The sequence below is a fragment of the Nicotiana sylvestris genome, chromosome 7, assembly GCF_000393655.2.
Source record: "Nicotiana sylvestris chromosome 7, ASM39365v2, whole genome shotgun sequence".
NCBI lineage: Eukaryota > Viridiplantae > Streptophyta > Magnoliopsida > Solanales > Solanaceae > Nicotiana > Nicotiana sylvestris.
Window position 1 is genome coordinate 122,314,757 of NC_091063.1, and position 15,269 is coordinate 122,330,025.

General features: G+C 34.3%; 1 protein-coding gene, 1 long non-coding RNA gene and 1 other non-coding gene across 4 annotated transcripts; 1 reads left to right on the top strand and 2 right to left on the bottom strand.

The window, feature by feature from the left end:
* Positions 1-438: 438 nt before the first annotated feature.
* LOC104238883 (uncharacterized) lies at positions 439-2,595 on the bottom strand. Its single transcript, XR_713981.2, has 2 exons — positions 2,045-2,595; positions 439-784 (listed from the first exon to the last, which is right to left on the bottom strand). It is a non-coding gene; the product is annotated as an uncharacterized lncRNA (long non-coding RNA).
* Positions 2,596-7,624: 5,029 nt separating this feature from the next.
* On the bottom strand, positions 7,625-7,698 carry TRNAI-AAU (transfer RNA isoleucine (anticodon AAU)). The gene has a single exon. It is a non-coding gene; the product is annotated as a tRNA-Ile (tRNA).
* A 125-nt stretch (positions 7,699-7,823) lies between these two features.
* On the top strand, positions 7,824-9,032 carry LOC104238884 (high mobility group B protein 6). 2 transcript variants are annotated; one of them, XM_009793381.2, is made up of 3 exons: positions 7,824-8,284; positions 8,606-8,677; positions 8,838-9,032. In XM_009793381.2, exons 1-3 carry the CDS (start codon positions 7,838-7,840, stop codon positions 8,940-8,942), a joined length of 624 nt encoding a protein of 207 aa, XP_009791683.1. In that variant the 5' UTR covers positions 7,824-7,837; the 3' UTR covers positions 8,943-9,032. The 2 variants fall into 2 exon arrangements, with proteins under 2 accessions (XP_009791683.1, XP_009791684.1); XM_009793382.2 differs by having other exon boundaries at positions 7,825-8,284; positions 8,609-8,677.
* Positions 9,033-15,269: the final 6,237 nt, after the last annotated feature.

Sequence of the window (15,269 nt, forward strand, 5' to 3'; positions counted from 1 at the left end):
TTTAAGATCCGTTAAAAATAGTTAACCAGCCAAACTTAGGTTAATTAAAAAAAGTACTAAAAAATTAAAATAAGTGCTCATTCAAAAATAAGTAAATATAGGTTTGCCTAATTACTACATGAGTACAACTAGATTAGTAGATGCTTTCCATTAGTAAAATTTTGCAATTTGATTTAAAGTTTGAAAACACTAAGATAAGTTCAAAGAGTTTCATTTGAGCCAAAAATAATAAAATAGGGCATAATGCCTTTGAAATGATTTGATGAAAAACCTTTTCTTTGAAAATATTTATAAACCTTGGTTGAAACTCAAAATAGTTGAAGTTTACCTTATTTCAATAGACGACTTTCTGATAAAATAAATTCTTAACTAAAGTCATTTGGACTCAAAAATTCTAGTTTGATAACAACTTTAGTTTATTAAATTTAAAATAAAATAAAAAACTACTAAGATAGGGAGTGTTACTGATTTTTTAGGAGTCCATAACATTGATGCTCTGCTCTATAAGTACTTTGCTAACCATTAGAGTAAAAAATTTTGAATGTCAAATAATATCCTTTTTAGTCTCAGATATGGGTATGATTATACAGTCCCCAAACTGAGACAAATAAATAAATGACACAAAATAATCATGAATGACAGAAAGAAAAGAAGAGTAAAGACGTCATAGGCGTCCCCAAGCGTTCCGCTTGTTTTTCTTGCTATCTGGTGACTTTAGAAGTTGAGACATGATGACTACATGCTCGGGAATGGAGAGTCTTGCATTAATATTCCATATTTTGCTCTAAGCACATATGCACAAAAAAACAAAGAGAAACAAAACAAGAATTAGAAGTGGAATTTGATTCTACAGCGTGCATAAAAAAAATAAAGACAAACGAAAACCAAAACAAACGAAGTGCAAATGGATTCTTAAGTTAAGCACTATTTCTTTATTTAAGGTTTCATCAATTAGTGGCAACAAAATTTACTACATAAACTGAAATGCATATTTTAGTCTAATGATAGTAAGAAAAGATAAAAGTATGCCTTCTGATACAAAAGCACATTCAAATATTATATGATATTTAGACAGAACTTGAAGCCTCTTAGAATTAGTACTTTTTATATAAAGAAATCTTAAGTTTATGCCATAAGAAACATAAACTTATACTCAACTTTGATTTTAATTGTTGGTTTTCAAAAGAACACAATGTTCTAACTTTATCAGGCAGGAACTTTGTAGCAAACGAATTCAACAAGTCTCTTCCTTAGCAAGTCTCTCCCTTCACACTTCGTTGTACCCATGAATATAAAACGCCTAGCCTTTGCTAGCAGAAACTAGTTACTGTTGTGCTCTAAATTAAATAAATTTTGCTCCTTGTGTAAATAATAGTCCAAAGTGTTGACGGTTATTCAATAGGGCTCAGATGAATGGTCAGAGATATGCTTTCCAGATCATTTAGAATGACTAGAATATCTAAACCTATTAACAGGATCTATAGAATAAACTTAATACATGTATGTCAACATTTCAGTAGAATAAACTTCTTTTATACAACATTCAAGAAAGAAAACAGTTATTAATCTTAAAATATGCAAGAGCTAATAGACTGTCTATGGAATATCCTATGAACATGATTCTAAGCAGTCAAGAACTAACTTAATACATGTATATCTGACTTATAACTTCAAACCTCTCATTCTTACTTAACCGTCCTTCCAATTTTTGAGAAGCCTGAAACATGATTTCTAAGGCGTGATTTCAAAAATTAAAATAAAAAAAAGATCTTTTCCTCTTAATATATCTAGAACATAACATACTGGACAAAATTCAAATATGTGACTTAAGTCAAAGGGAGTATTCGATCCTACGAGCATGATATCTATTCTTGTTATGTTTCTAATGAAACTTTCACACATGGAAACATTTATTCAATAATCAAACAAAACACAATAAGCCAAATACCACACTATATTGTCTCGCCATCATAAGAAATAAAATATAGCCTACTAGTTAGTCACATTTTATCATCTAGAATAGTGAAAAGGAGAAAGTATTGACCTGCTTTAGAGCAGTGAACTGAGGGCGAGGATCTTGGGTCCGCCGCGCGACCTTAAGTTCTACTAGAAAGCAACGAAAGAATTTATCTACTATTGTCGAAGCCAAACAGAGACAAAGAAAGAACTCGAAGAAGATCAGTTTTTGGGAAAGAGAAAAAACAATAGGGCATAAGTGCTTTAGGGAGGAGAGGCAGCCAAAAAAAGCCTCTCAAATGTGGGGTGAAAGTAGGCAGCTCCAGCTTCTGGTTTTTTGAGTGAAAGGGCGGCTAACAATCATCAATTTTTTAGGGTAAAGGGGGCGACTCCAAAAACATGTCTAGATGGACTCCAAGTGCTGGTTTTTATAGGTGAAAATCTAGGGTTCTTGATTTGGGCCGTGATTTTGAAATTGAGTCAAGGATACTAAACCATTTGAAAATTGAACGTTGGTACTGCAGAGAAATTAAATGGAGGGCAGGGCTTCTTGCTTCAAAATGGCAAGCCTGCCATGGCTGAGCAACACTGAAGTTTTGTGAAGAAAAGAAAAAGGGAGAAAATAAGCGGTTGTTTGGTAGAGAGAAGGGATTCTAGAGTGTTCTACTGTTGGGGTAGTAGAAGATTTTGGGCTGCCGACTTGGGCTTGTTCTTGGGCTATTCAGAGTGACTGAAATTTGGCCTTTCATTTTTCCTACATTTTCTTTGGGCTTCTAACTTTAATAAAATATTTTAATAATCATATTAAAAAATACTATATATTATTAACATATAAAATTTCCATTACACTAATTGATAAGTATAAAATTATAATGCTCTTGGAACAAATATTTATAAAACGTTGGATTAAGGAATATTACTATTTAACTAAAAAAAGGAAAATGATATGCTTTTTCTCAAAAGGACGATAAAAATGAATGAAAAAGTGAATAATAATAATAATAATAATAATAATAATAATAATAAGTATAGTAAGAGTTTTAATAATAATAGCAAATAGGCATGGTTTGTATTAAAATAAATAGTAGAACAACTACCTTATATTATTAGTGATATTAGAAGTTTAAAGAAATAATTTGGAAGAAATGAGGGTCAAAATTGGGTGTCAACACTTGTCTTATGGGAGGAGCCGGTAGCTATTCTAGACCGGCAGGTTTGTCACTTGAGATCTAAGAGTTTTCCTTCTGTTCGTGTTCCGTGGAGAGATCAGCCTGCTAAGGCATCGACCTGGGAGTCTGAGTCCAATATACGGAGCCGTTATCCCCATCTTTTCCCCGACCCAGGTACTTCCTTCTTCTGTCCGTTCGAGGACGAACGATTATTTTAAAGGTGGAGGATGTAATCATCACTTGTTTTAAAAGTAAATTCTGCATTCCGAGGCCTTAAATCTCTTTCGGTATCACCTTAATTTGCGTGCATAGTCGGAACGCGTAGCCGGAAAGCCATTATGTGAAAATCTATGAAAAATGATGAATTTCGACATTAAAATGAATTTAAGTTGACTTCGATCAATATTTTGGGTAAACGGATTCGGACCCGAAAAATATGGGACTTGGGCATATGCCCGGAATCGAATTCCGAGGTCCCAAGCCCGAGAAATAAATTTTTTAAAGAAAATTATTTTTGGAATTATTTATGAGTTTTGGAAATGAATGTGTTTAAAACTTGATGGTATCGGGCCCGTATTTTGGTTCTTGTGCCCGATACAAGTCGTATATGTAATTTAAGATAAGTCTGTCAAATTTGGTAAGAAACGGATTTGAAACGACGTGAATCGGACCTTATTTGAGAAAATTAGAAAATTTCATGTTCTTAAGTAATTTCATAATTTTGATGCTAAATTCATAGTTGTTGATGTTATTTTAGTGATTTGAATGCACGAGCGAGTACGTATGATGTTTTTAGGTTGGTGTGCATGTTTGGTTTGGAACCCCGAGGGCTCGGGTGAGTTTTGGATAGGCCACGGGGTGGATTTTGGACTTGAGAAATTGCAGATTTCAGCTATTGCATTGCAGGCCTGCAAGCTTCGCATTTGCGAAGCCTGGCTCGCAAATGCGAGAATTCCATTGCAAATGCGAACAAAGTCCTGGGCAGGCCTGATCGCAAATGCGACCATTTGGCTCACAAATGCGGAAGGCCCCGTCGCAAATGCGACGTCTGCTTCGCAAATGCGAACCCCTCAGAAATAAGGGGTGATCACAAATGCGATATTTTTTTTTTGCAAATGTGGAATCTCATAATTCTGAAGGGTTCGCAATTGCGAACCCCGATCGGAATTGCAACATCAGAGACCTGTATATTCATAACTTAGATGCATTTCAACCATTTTTCACACTCTTTCAAAACCAAAACACTCTTCGGCGATTTTTCAAAGGCAACTCTTCTTCCAAATCGATTGTAAGTTAATTTTAACTCATTTTCTTCAATCATTAACATCTTTTCACATGATTTCAACTCAAAATCAATGATTTTCATGAGGGAAATTGGGTGTTTATGGTAGAACCTAGGTTTTTCAAAAATTGGGGGTTTGGACCTCGATTTGGGGTCCGATTTCAAAACAAATTATATATTTGAGTTCGTGGGGGAATGGGTAGTCGGATTTTGGTTCGAACCTCGGGTTTTGACCATGTGGGCCCGGGGGTGATTTTTGACTTTTTGGGTAATACTTTAGAAAACTCATTTTCATGCATTAGAATTGATTCATTTAGCATTTATTGATGTAATTAAATAACTTGTGGCTAGATACGAGCGAATTGGTGGTAGAATCAAGAGGTAAAGCGATAGTAAAGACTTGAATTGTGTTCGTGGCATCGAGGTAAGTGTTTGGTCTAACTTTAGCTTGAGGGATTAGGAGTCGAGTCCTATTTGCTATGTGTTATTTATCGAGTACGACGTATAGGCATGGTGACGAGTATCTATACGTTGGTGTCAAGCATGCACGTGAGTCTTATATTGTGATTATTATGACTTCGTTGTATTATTCATGCTTTGGTGATGATTTTTATTGTTGGGCAAAGTTTGTGGAAGTAATTATGACATTTGAACTTTGAGGAGCGTTGGCTCAAGTTGTATAATGAAATATGAAAGTATAAGCAGTAATTGAACCTTTTAGAGCATTGGCTCAAGTTTTGAAGTGAGTTGTGAAGTAAAAGTGAAAAAGAGAAGAGAATCATTATATTATCTCCCTTGCCGGGATATTGTTGCTTTTGATGTTATCTCTCTTGCCGGGATATTGATGTTTCTTTTTATGTTGTTCCCTTGTCGGGACTTAATTGTTGAACTATTGTTCCCTTACTGAGATTCTTATTGTAATTTCATTTGTTTCCTATCCCTATTATTTGTGGTTGTTGTTTGGGTGAGGAAGAGTGTTAAAGCACGAAGGGTGATGCCGTGTATTGTTTTGGTGAGAGAGTGTTAACGCACGAAGGGTGATGTCGTGTATGATTTGTGAGGAAAGAGTGTAAAGCACGAAAGGTGATGCCGTGCACATTTTTATTACTTGATTGCTTTGGTGAGGACGAGAGTAAAAGCACGAAGGGTGATGCCGTGCACTTATGACTTCTGATTCTTTGTTGATGTTTGAGATATGTTGTTTCTTTCAATTACCTATTGTCTTTCTATTCTAAATTGATAGTTCCCCCGCAGCATGTTACCCCTCCCATACTTGACTGTATATTATTGTTCTTCTTTTCTGTTGTATATAGTTAAATTACACAGGTTTATTTGGTAGTTTGGTCCTAGCCTCGTCACTACTTCGCCGAGGTTAGGCTAGGCACTTACCAGCATATGGGGTCAGTTGTGCTGATACTACACTCTGCACTGTGTGCAGATCCCGGAGCAGCAACTTTTGGACCGTAGATTGGGTGGCTGCCTTCAGTCTACGCAGAGATCCAAGGTAGTCCTGCAGGCGCCCGCAGGCCCTGGCGTCTCCCTCTATCCCTTTACTCATGTTTCATTTACTTAGTTCAGAAATAGTGTACCTTTTATCTTTTAGACTTTGTATGTAGTATTCTTAGATCGTCTGTGAAACTGTGACACCAGTTTTGGGTGGTCGAGGCTCAAACAGTTGTATTAAATATATATTTCAGATAGTTTATTGCATTTCTTCCGTTTCTTGTGATTTCCGCTGTCTACACGTTACTACTTTATAATTGTTAAAGAATATAAATTGGTAAAAGGGTAATTTGCTCAAACAGTCGGCTTGTCTAGCTCACATTAGTAGGCGCCATCACGACTTCCGATGGTGAAAAATTCGGGTCGTGACACTTCTCCAAAACTGTTTCTGCTTCTACTCAAAAGCACTAATTTTTTCTTCTAAAAGCTTGGCCAAACCCTCTAACTTTGAAAAAAAAAAGCAAAAAAAATGCTTTTGGCTTTGGTGAAACTTCGAAAAAGTAGTTGAAGATTTAGGGGGAAAGTCATATGTTACTTAAGTAGGCGTTAGGACATAAAAATTGTGATTTTTGAAATTTTTTTTAGTATTTTTTAGTTAAATTGAAAAATGATATTTGAAATTTAAAATTTGTTTGGACATGTATTTCATTTGAAAAAATATTGCAGTTTTTTTAACATTAATTTATTTTTATTTTTTGGAAAACTTTCCAATCAATTTTCTTTAGTATTCACTTCAGTCTACAAAATCTGATGGCCAAATAGTTGTTTGAGTATTTGCAATAATGAAATACTATCTGTAGGCGACGGGAAGATTACTTTCCAAAATGCTTGTTTAAACTAAGTTAGCGTTTGACCATAGATTCCTAAATTTATTTTGAAAATTTTGATTTGGGTGAAGTTTGGTTTGAAGATGAAAATGTGTTAGGACATAAATTTTTAAAACACAGTTCACCTTTTTTTTTTTTTTTTTGAAAAAACATGAAACACGACTTATACAAGGGCGGATTTATAGGCTTGATTATGGGGCACGTGAACCCATGGTCTATCCATAAAATTATTATATACATATTTTCTAAAATTGGTATAATATTAACTGTTGGCACCTATGCTCCAAGAAGATTGAATGGTCCATTTGGTTGAATGTTGAGTTATTGTCCAAGAGGTATATGGATTAAATCCCATTAAATATATTTTTCCTCCTTTTTTTAGTTAGTGCACCCATGTACTATCATAAATATAATACATTTATCAATAACATTTATTATATTATCGCAAACCATAATCCTGAACATAAATAAAGTTGGTACAAAATTATCAATACACTATCAGATGACCGAGAAGACGAAGCAGCATTATTACAAAATAATAAATGGTAGGTTTTTTATAAAATACAAAAGTTTGGGGCAATTTTTAAAAAAAATAGTGATATTTTGGGCCAAATTTGGGTTTGGGTTTTTGGGAATTTGCCAAAATTAAATAAAATTTATAAACAAACATGTGTTTGCCAAAATAACCCAAATATATTTTGACAAAATTTATGACCAAACAGGTCGTAAATCTCATTTCACATCACATAGTTAATAAAAATGTAGTTTTAGTTTGTATTTGGAAAGAAAAGAATAAGAAGACATATCTTGAATGAAACCTGCAGTTAGTACGTTCCCAGCGTATACAAAAATGCACCCAGTAATGTAAGTGGAAGTTGACAAAAGTATGGCCCATGCAGGTCTTGAACCTGCGACCTTCGCGTTATTAGCACGACGCTCTAACCAACTGAGCTAATGGGCCATGCTATGTAAAGTTAATCCATGACATTATTTAATCTGAAACGAATCTGGTGTCACATTCAAAATCCGCAACACAAATTTTTATAAGTAGCCGTTGTCCGCCTGTACCATTTCAAATTCGAAAAAAACAAATTCGAAAAATGGCATCAACAGCTCCACCATCACCTTTCCCGGACAATCAGATCCACCGCCCAAAAAGTGGCCGGAAACCCCTTCAGCCCAAGAATACTAATACTCCGGCAATTCCCAATAATCATCCCAAGCCTAAACCTCAACAATCGATCGACATCTCAGTTACCCAAAACTCAAACAAAGAGAATCTCCATCCAAAAAGGGAAAAGCCAGTACTCTGCATTCAGGCGGAAGTACCATTCGATTCATCGTTAGCTGAGGAGCTGAGTGCCATTCGTGAGAAGCTAGAGAGGCTGAGAATCGATAGAGAGAAGACAGAGAAGATGTTGAAAGAAAGGGATCTGATGCTGGATATGCAGATGAAAGAGTTGTTCAACAGAGGAGAGCTGCAGAAAGAGCTTGAGCTTGAAGTCGATCGCCTTTTCCGATTGAAAGAGCTCAGATTATCCTGCATGGTAACTCTATTTATTTTTTTCTGATTGCTTTTAGTTTGACCAATAATGAAAAGCACAAAATTTCAAATCAGTGTTTGCAATCAAAATAAAAAACAAATCTAAAAATTTGATGGTCATAAAAAGTGAATATTGAAGAGAATAAGGAAATTTCTTATTGAAGCTGTGTAAGGATGTGTATAATGTAAAGAACTGCTGGCATGTTTTAATTGGAATAAAATGAACATGAGTATGGTGCATCATATATACAGAATCCAAATAATGGACTATTTGAGATTGAGACGAAATTGATTGATTGACAAATTAACTATGGTGGTATTGCAGCAGAAAATTTCTCCGATTCGAACGCTGAGGGAGAAGGAAGAAGAAAAGAAGATGAATGGATATCAGCCTAAGGCAAGTACTACATTATTTTACCATCAATTATTTTACCAAATCACAATTGATTGATTTATTTGATTGAAATCTAATTATTTTTAGCGCATTGAGTCAAGTTTACAAGGGATGTTCTGTTTCTTTTGTTGACATTGATTTTTTTTTTAAAAAAAACTTATAGGAGCTGAATTATGACGAAGAAGATGACATCAGGACTGAAAGCTCATCGGAGAACGACCCCAGTGCCATAGGGAATGAAATTATAGCTATAGTCACTACTCGCTAAGCAATTGTTTTCTGTTGTCTCGAAAACTCTTCAAACATCATTTTCCTTTTTTTCCTACCTCATGAGAAATCAATATAATTTTCTTTTTACATTTCATACAATTCGAATCATCAATTTACTGGTTGGTTGGTGAAGGTATTCGAAATGATGTCACGATTAATCTAAAGTCGTATTTAAATAGAGCTAGGCTTGTTCACGGTTTGACGGAAAACCGATCCAAACCGAAAACCAAACCAAACTGATTAAGTAAATCGATATTTTTCTTGATTTGGATTGGTTTTGGTTTTAAATTTTAAAAACAGATAATATTTGGTTTGGTTTTGGTTCTAATACAAAAAATTAAAAAATAAACCGAATCAAACCGATTAATTATATACAAAATTTAATAATTATTTATATACATTATAATATTTTTTTCTAAATAATTTTAGATATTTTATGCAATTTAATTGTTATTTTGAATTTTGGTCAAAAAAAATAGGAATCGGCCAATTTTCTTTTCCTTAAGAGACTCTAATTCTCTAACGCTCCACACATACTTTTGCCTAACAGAAGAGTTAAAAAAACTTACCACAAGAGTAAAGAAAGCAAACTCAAATTGCAGGACTACAGTGGCTAAAGCTTGAGAAAGCAAATTATTTTTTGTGCATTCTTTTCATATGAACAAGTAAATAAACTTTCAGTTCTGAAAGAAATATCTAAAAAACATAAATTTAGTAAATTATTTATCGACTTATCATTAGCTTACTAAGAACCGAAAAATCGAACCAAATCAATAACAACCAAACCGATTGCTCTATTATGGTAAACTAATTTGATTTGGTTTTGGTTTTAAAATTTTAAAAACCGATTAAATTGGTTTGGTTTTGGTTTTAATCAAAAACCGATCAAACCGAACCGTGAACACCCCTAAATAGAGCAATCCTAAAACAATAAAAGCTGATACCAGAATATTATGGTGGAATAATTCCTTCCTAGCCTTTTTGTTTTTTTTGACTGGCCAAAAAACTTTAGTTCGAATTATTACAATAGTTGTAACAACAACATTTTTTAGAAAAATGGGTTTGGCATTTTAAACGTCCACGTAGAGATTTTTTTTGGTAATATAGACTAATATTATCACCTACTTACAACTTACATTACAACCCTTAACTGTCTTGGGAAACATAGTCCAACGTAATTAGTGGCGGAACTATAATTTTCATTAAAGGGTGTCAAAATACAAATAATTAGATACATCGAAAAATTAAGGGGAGTCAATGTATAATAAATATACATAAAATAAAAAAATTTATCTAGCAATGTCGTGTAATTTTCTGGCCAAGGAGTGTCGCTTGACATCCCTTGGTTCAATGGGGCTCCGGCACTGAATGTAGTCATCGTCGATTCGTCATAGTTAAAAGATTACAAAAGTAGGAGAGAATGTCAGATTTTTACTCTCTCAAAATTTCAAATTACATCCTTCTTTTGCGTACTTGTGATGCTGATTGATTGAATAAGAGAGGTCCACCAGAGGATTAATAAATAAACAAACCAAATTCTATTCGAAATTCCACCTTGAAATATTCAATTTGGCATTTCCTTCTTCTTTTTTCCTCTCTTTAATTTGAATTTATTGGATACGTTGGACCTAAGGAAATGAGAGGGAAAGGATGAATTTAACTTTATGCTTCTGATTTCAACTTCAAACAGAGGAAAGGAGGAATAAGATCTTGAACAAACTATGTTTCATTCTGTCCAAAAGCTTACAAAAATGGACCCAAAGTTTTGATATAGTATGTTATCCCCAACTAAAAAGAAAAACTGGTTTTATTTAGCTACGTACATATTTGTTCATCTTTATTGTGTTGGTGTGTTAACAGAAGTTGGTTCAGTGAATGCCCACCTGATATATGTTGAAATAAAATGTGCCCAACGTGACAATCACAATCAGATGAGAATTTTATTTAAAATTTTCGAATATGTTTTTACGAAAAGCCCATCAAAGAGAAAAAAAAGTATAAACTAACTGCTCGTCCTCGAGTAATCAAATTACATTTTATATGGACAAGATATTTTTAAAAAATTCTCCTAACTCATCACACCAAGAATACTTAAAATAGACTAAGCAAAAAAGCTTAACATCTTTACCTCAAGATTTGACTTACAAGTACCATGCATTATTCACAACTCACCCACTTACTCTAACATAGAGGTCAATGCCATTACCTTTTCTTCATGAATCAAGTGCCCTCACATAACAAAAGAGAGTAGTTCCACACAATAAAATTTAAGAATAATAGGAACTCAAGATAGAAAGAATTTACTCACTCTCAAAAATAACGTTTATATGCCACAAAAGATGCACCATAGGCTTGTCGTAGTATACTACTCTACTAATCGAGCTCATTCAGTCTAGGATCAAGTAGAACTTTATTTGGTTGTAATGTAGGCTGCGGGACGGGTAGGATACATTTAGATATAAGAGTGACTACACCTCCCTAAGCACTTTAATACATATACTTTAACATTCAAACTTCATACTTATGTCAAACCAAACTCCACCTTCACATCAACATATATTACCCCATACTTCTTTAAACACAATTACATCAAGAGTCACCACTGTAAGCACATGATTTTTTCCCTATGAAAGAATTACTCCCAAAAAATTCAAAATAAAACGATTTTTCCTTGGTGTGCAATTTTTGAATTTTTGTGGTATTTTTGTATAATTATTTGTATTTTTGTCTGCGCATGTTTATTTGTTAAATTAATAAAAAATACAAAAATATGTCGCATTTGCATTTAGGATTTAATCCTACAATTGTTGGTAATTAAGTTTGTTTTACAAAAAATGAAAATCACAAAAATAGGCATCTTTTGCATTTTTTAGCATTTAATGTCCAATTGTACAATTTCATGCTTAATTATTACTTAATTGTGTGTTAATTGTTATTGGGAGTTAATTTGCGCTTTTATAACTTAATTTAGTTTTATACAATAATTTAAGGATATTTAGAATTTAGTTTTAGAAAAATAAAAGAAGAAAAGAGAGCAAAAAATATAAAGAAAATCGGAATTGGGCTCTTCTTCAATTTTAAACCCAGGCCCAAAACACCTCTACCCAACCTTCCCCTACGACCCGGTCCATTCCAACCCGGGTCGACCCAGTCCATAACCCCAAAGACCCAACACCCCTATCTTCCCATTTTTTTCATTTTTCACTCCAAAAACCCTAACACCTAAAGCTACCCGCCCCCCTCCTCTTTCTTCCTCTCCATTTTCTCCAAGCTCATCTATGGCTGCCCCCTCAAGCTCGTCCATGGCTTTTCCTCACACACACACACATATCAACACACCCACACGTCGTCGAACAAGCAGCTACCTACTGCTTCGTCTTCGCCTCATCGCCATGACAACCTGCTGCTACTTCTTCGTCTTCGTCCAAACGACCAGCCCTGTCGCTACTGCTTCATCTTCTTCATCGCACCATGAACGAGCAGTCCCATGGCTGCTTCTTCTTCTTCTGAACACCAGCAGCTCCACCGTCGCACCATGAACGACCTCCCCTCGGCTTTCTTCATCGCACCATAAATGACCCCAAGCTCAAGCTCGTTCATGGCTGCTTCCTCACAGTCCCTTTCATCCTCTTCGTCGAACAACCAGCCTCGTCTTCCACCCAAGTCAACCCCAGCCACGCCGGAAACTCCCCCCTCATCTGCGACCAGCAGCATGGTTGTTGTAGCTGTCGCTTCTTCATCTTCTTTTCTTTTTCACCATGGTTGCTGCTCAACGCACACACACAGGGGGCGTACGAACAACCTACTGCTTCGTCGATCTTCAGGTCCGTTTCCGTCGAGGTCGTCGTTTGTCGTTTTGAGTTCGTCAAGGTTAAAAGAAAGGTGGGTTTTATTGTTTGTCGAGATCCGGTATGTCGAGGTTGTTTGTTCGAGTGGTCCGTTTTCCGTTCGAGCTCGTCGTTGTTCATTTCCGATTAGTTAGTGTAAGTTTCATTTCTTCCGTATTTTTTATTTTGTATTTTTTTATTTTTTATATTCTCGGATCTGAAATCAGTAAATGTTTGATTCTTGTTTTTGTTCGTGCTTATCGTTTCTTGATTTGTTATTTTTTATTTTTAATAGAGAAATTGTTAGTTTAAATAAAGTACTGTTAGATTTAAGTTGAAGTTCGATCGATTATTTCTTCAGTTTGTTTTATGTTCTTGTTTAGTTTTAATATAGAAGGGTGTTGGTTTAATCGCTTAAATCCATCATCTTTGTTGTTTAATTTATATTTAATTCGTGTTCATATATTATTATTTTTTTGCTTGAAGTTCATTTTTAATCCAGTGATTTATTGTGAATTTATGTTTTGGTTTAATTTTTTATTTAGTTTGAATCATTCCTCTTTGTTATGATGTTGTTTGATTTAGTTTGAGTTCAACGGATGTTGAGTTTAGTGATTTAAATCTACATGTTTGTCTTGTTGAGTTTGTTGATATGAATCTGACTCTGTTAGTAATTCATGAATGTTGTTAATTTGGCAAGTTTATTATGCAGAAGTTGATTATTTGTTGAAAATTGTTTAGAAATTGGTCATATTTGTTGTATTTTGGTTGAAATTGATTAGGTGAATTGGTTATAGCTGATTGGGGTAGTTTGGTAATTTGCAGTACGTTCAGGGGTAAATTTGTAATTTCAGTAAGGTCGGAGGGGTATTTTTGGAATTAAACATTTGAACAATTGTTTAATATAATAGGGGACAATACATAAATTAGTGGGGGAATAATATAATTTTTTATGTTAAGCATGGGGGACAAGATGTAATGGGGTAGGGTTGATATATTTGTTTAATGTAGTGGGGGACAAAACATTAGGTAGTGGGATTAAAAGGGGATGAGTGAGAAGATAGTGGGTTTTATGTTTAAAAATGCTGAAATATGGTAATAAATAGGGGACTTGATCAGATTTTTGAGAGACAGAAAAAAGAGGACAGAAAGAAAAGAAGAAGGAGAGATAAAAAAAGGGTTGGATATTAAAGAGAGAGAAAAAAATTCCTAAAGATTAAGACTTCAGAAAATAAAAAGAAAAACATTTTGGAAATCAAAAGAGAGAGTAGTATACACCCGATATACAATTTAAATATTCTGATATACGGATTCAGAAATTAAGGGTTGAACATTAATTAGTCTTTCAAATCTGAAAAGATTCCCTTGGCTTCTGTCCGTTGATTGTTGTCGGTGTTTCTGGATTTTTATCTTGATTTTAAAATCTGTCACTGGTTTCTCGTTGCTGGTTATTACTGGTTGCTGGGGTTGCTGTTGTTGTATGCTACTGAATTTCTGCTGATCTCCCTTTTCTTTTGCTTCCAATATCAGGTACACAACTGACACGCTGGTTACTGTAAACTGAAACATGAAGCATGAATACGAAAATGCAGAGTTGAAGTTCTAAATTTATTTTAATTATATTCTGAATTTTATTTGTAAATATGAATTATTTAGCTTACTCTAATCAGAATCATGTAATTGTTTAATATATATAGTGGAACATCTGACGATAGTTTAACGGACGAACTATCTATATATTGACTAAAAAATAAATAAATGGTGTAGTAACTCCGTCTAGTTAATTCGTTATTATTGAATGACTACCATGTTTTAAAAAGCATGTTAGTTCATCAAACGAATAAATCATTCCTGAACTTATAGGAATATTGTTTAGTTAAATACTATTGGTTAATTTCAGTATGTAGATGGTCTAGAATTAAAATTAGATTGCTAAGTTTTTTTTTAATTTGATAAACTGTAAACATGCCTAGTATAATGTAACTAGGTAGTAACATGTGAATAAGATGGCCCAGGTCTAGTTTTATGCCATACACGTTGGGCCTGGGCCCGCATTGGCAACGGACCGTCCTGTTTACATCATTTTCAGATTTTATGAATCATATTCGAAACTCAACTATAATAACTCAAGCATGTAAATAAATTAAGATATTTTCTCTTTCATTTTGTAGAGACAAATTTAATAGAGAAAAATGTAGGCATCTTAGGATTGTCCTTTAAAAGTAAATGAGATAAGCCTCGCCCAATAAAACGCACCAATTGTGGGGCCCTCATAAAATGTATGTGTTAATTACTTAGAACTCGGGATCGGCCGCTTAGCGAACTCCACGGCCTTACCCAAAAAATAATAAATACGCTAATCGCTTTAGGCGCGCATTTTAATAATCTTACCTTCTTAAACTCGGGTGTGCATTTCATGCGACCCAAATCCAAATCCCAAAACATTGAATAAAAATGTGTTCCGGATTGCGGGTGCATTTCATGTGACGCAATCCAAA

Coding starts and splice junctions, on each gene's coding strand:
- LOC104238884 (XM_009793381.2), top strand. CDS start 7,838: ATGGCATCAACAGCTCCACCATCACCTTTCCCGGACAATCAGATCCAC. Junction 8,285..8,605: donor AGCTCAGATTATCCTGCATG/GTAACTCTATTT, acceptor GTGGTATTGCAG/CAGAAAATTTCTCCGATTCG. Junction 8,678..8,837: donor TGAATGGATATCAGCCTAAG/GCAAGTACTACA, acceptor AAAAACTTATAG/GAGCTGAATTATGACGAAGA.